Source organism: Monoraphidium neglectum, assembly GCF_000611645.1.
Source record: "Monoraphidium neglectum strain SAG 48.87 unplaced genomic scaffold scaffold04289, whole genome shotgun sequence".
Lineage (NCBI taxonomy): Eukaryota > Viridiplantae > Chlorophyta > Chlorophyceae > Sphaeropleales > Selenastraceae > Monoraphidium > Monoraphidium neglectum.
The window spans coordinates 3,238-3,954 of record NW_014009340.1 but is presented as its reverse complement, the minus strand read 5'-3'; the positions used below and the strand labels follow the sequence as shown (position 1 = coordinate 3,954).

Below are 717 nucleotides of genomic sequence, written 5' to 3'. Positions count from 1 at the left end.
GCCGCCCCCCGACGGCGGCCCCGCGGTCAAACCCTTTGACCGTGATCTGATCTGGGCGCCCGAAAATACCAGCTTTGCGCATGGGGCAGCACAGCTGGGGAACGATTGGGGCCCATTGCATGCGCTTCATGTGCCGATTATCCATCCCCCCTCTCGCGCCGCCAGGGCACAGACCCCTTTCTTGAAAAGCCGCCGCCAGCTGCGCCCCCGTCTAAACCAATCAGGCCCACCCGCCCAGCACAACGAAACGCGCTCGCCCCCGAGCCCCTGCCCTGCGCACACCGCACTACAGACGCGCCGCCGTCCCACTCTCACCAGTCCAGGCGTGGCGCCCTTCCAGAGCCCCGCCACCCCGTCCGCCTCCACCACCGCCCGCGCCGCCGCCAGCGCGCTCCTGTGCGTGCTGCCCGCCGCCTGCAGGCGCACCTTGACCAACTCGGTCGGGCTGCACACCGCCGCGGCGACGCCGCCGCTGAGCGTGCCGGCCAGCAGCTTGGTGCCTGCCGACGCGGGCGCCGCGCCGCCAGTGCCGCCGCCGCTGCTGTTACTGCTGCTGTTGCCGCTGCTACTACTGCTGCTGCTGCTGCTGCTGTTGCCGCCGCCGCTGCTGCTGCTACTGCTGCCGCTGCCGCCGCTGCCGCTGCTGCCGCTGCTGCCGCTGCTGCTGTTGCCGTCGCCGCTGCCGCTGCTGCCGCTGCTGGCAACACTGCTGCTGGC

The 717-nt window shown here is 71.7% G+C and overlaps 1 protein-coding gene across 1 annotated transcript in view; it reads right to left on the bottom strand.

The window, feature by feature from the left end:
* MNEG_14151 (Kidney carrier protein 1) overlaps positions 1 to 717 on the bottom strand; it is a gene marked incomplete at both ends in the record, with an annotated part of 3,799 nt that overhangs the window by 1,384 nt on the left and 1,698 nt on the right. The window contains one exon of the mRNA XM_014037377.1: positions 316 to 712. Coding sequence (XP_013892831.1) covers positions 316 to 712 — 397 coding nt within the window. The remainder of the gene's footprint in view (positions 1 to 315; positions 713 to 717) is intronic.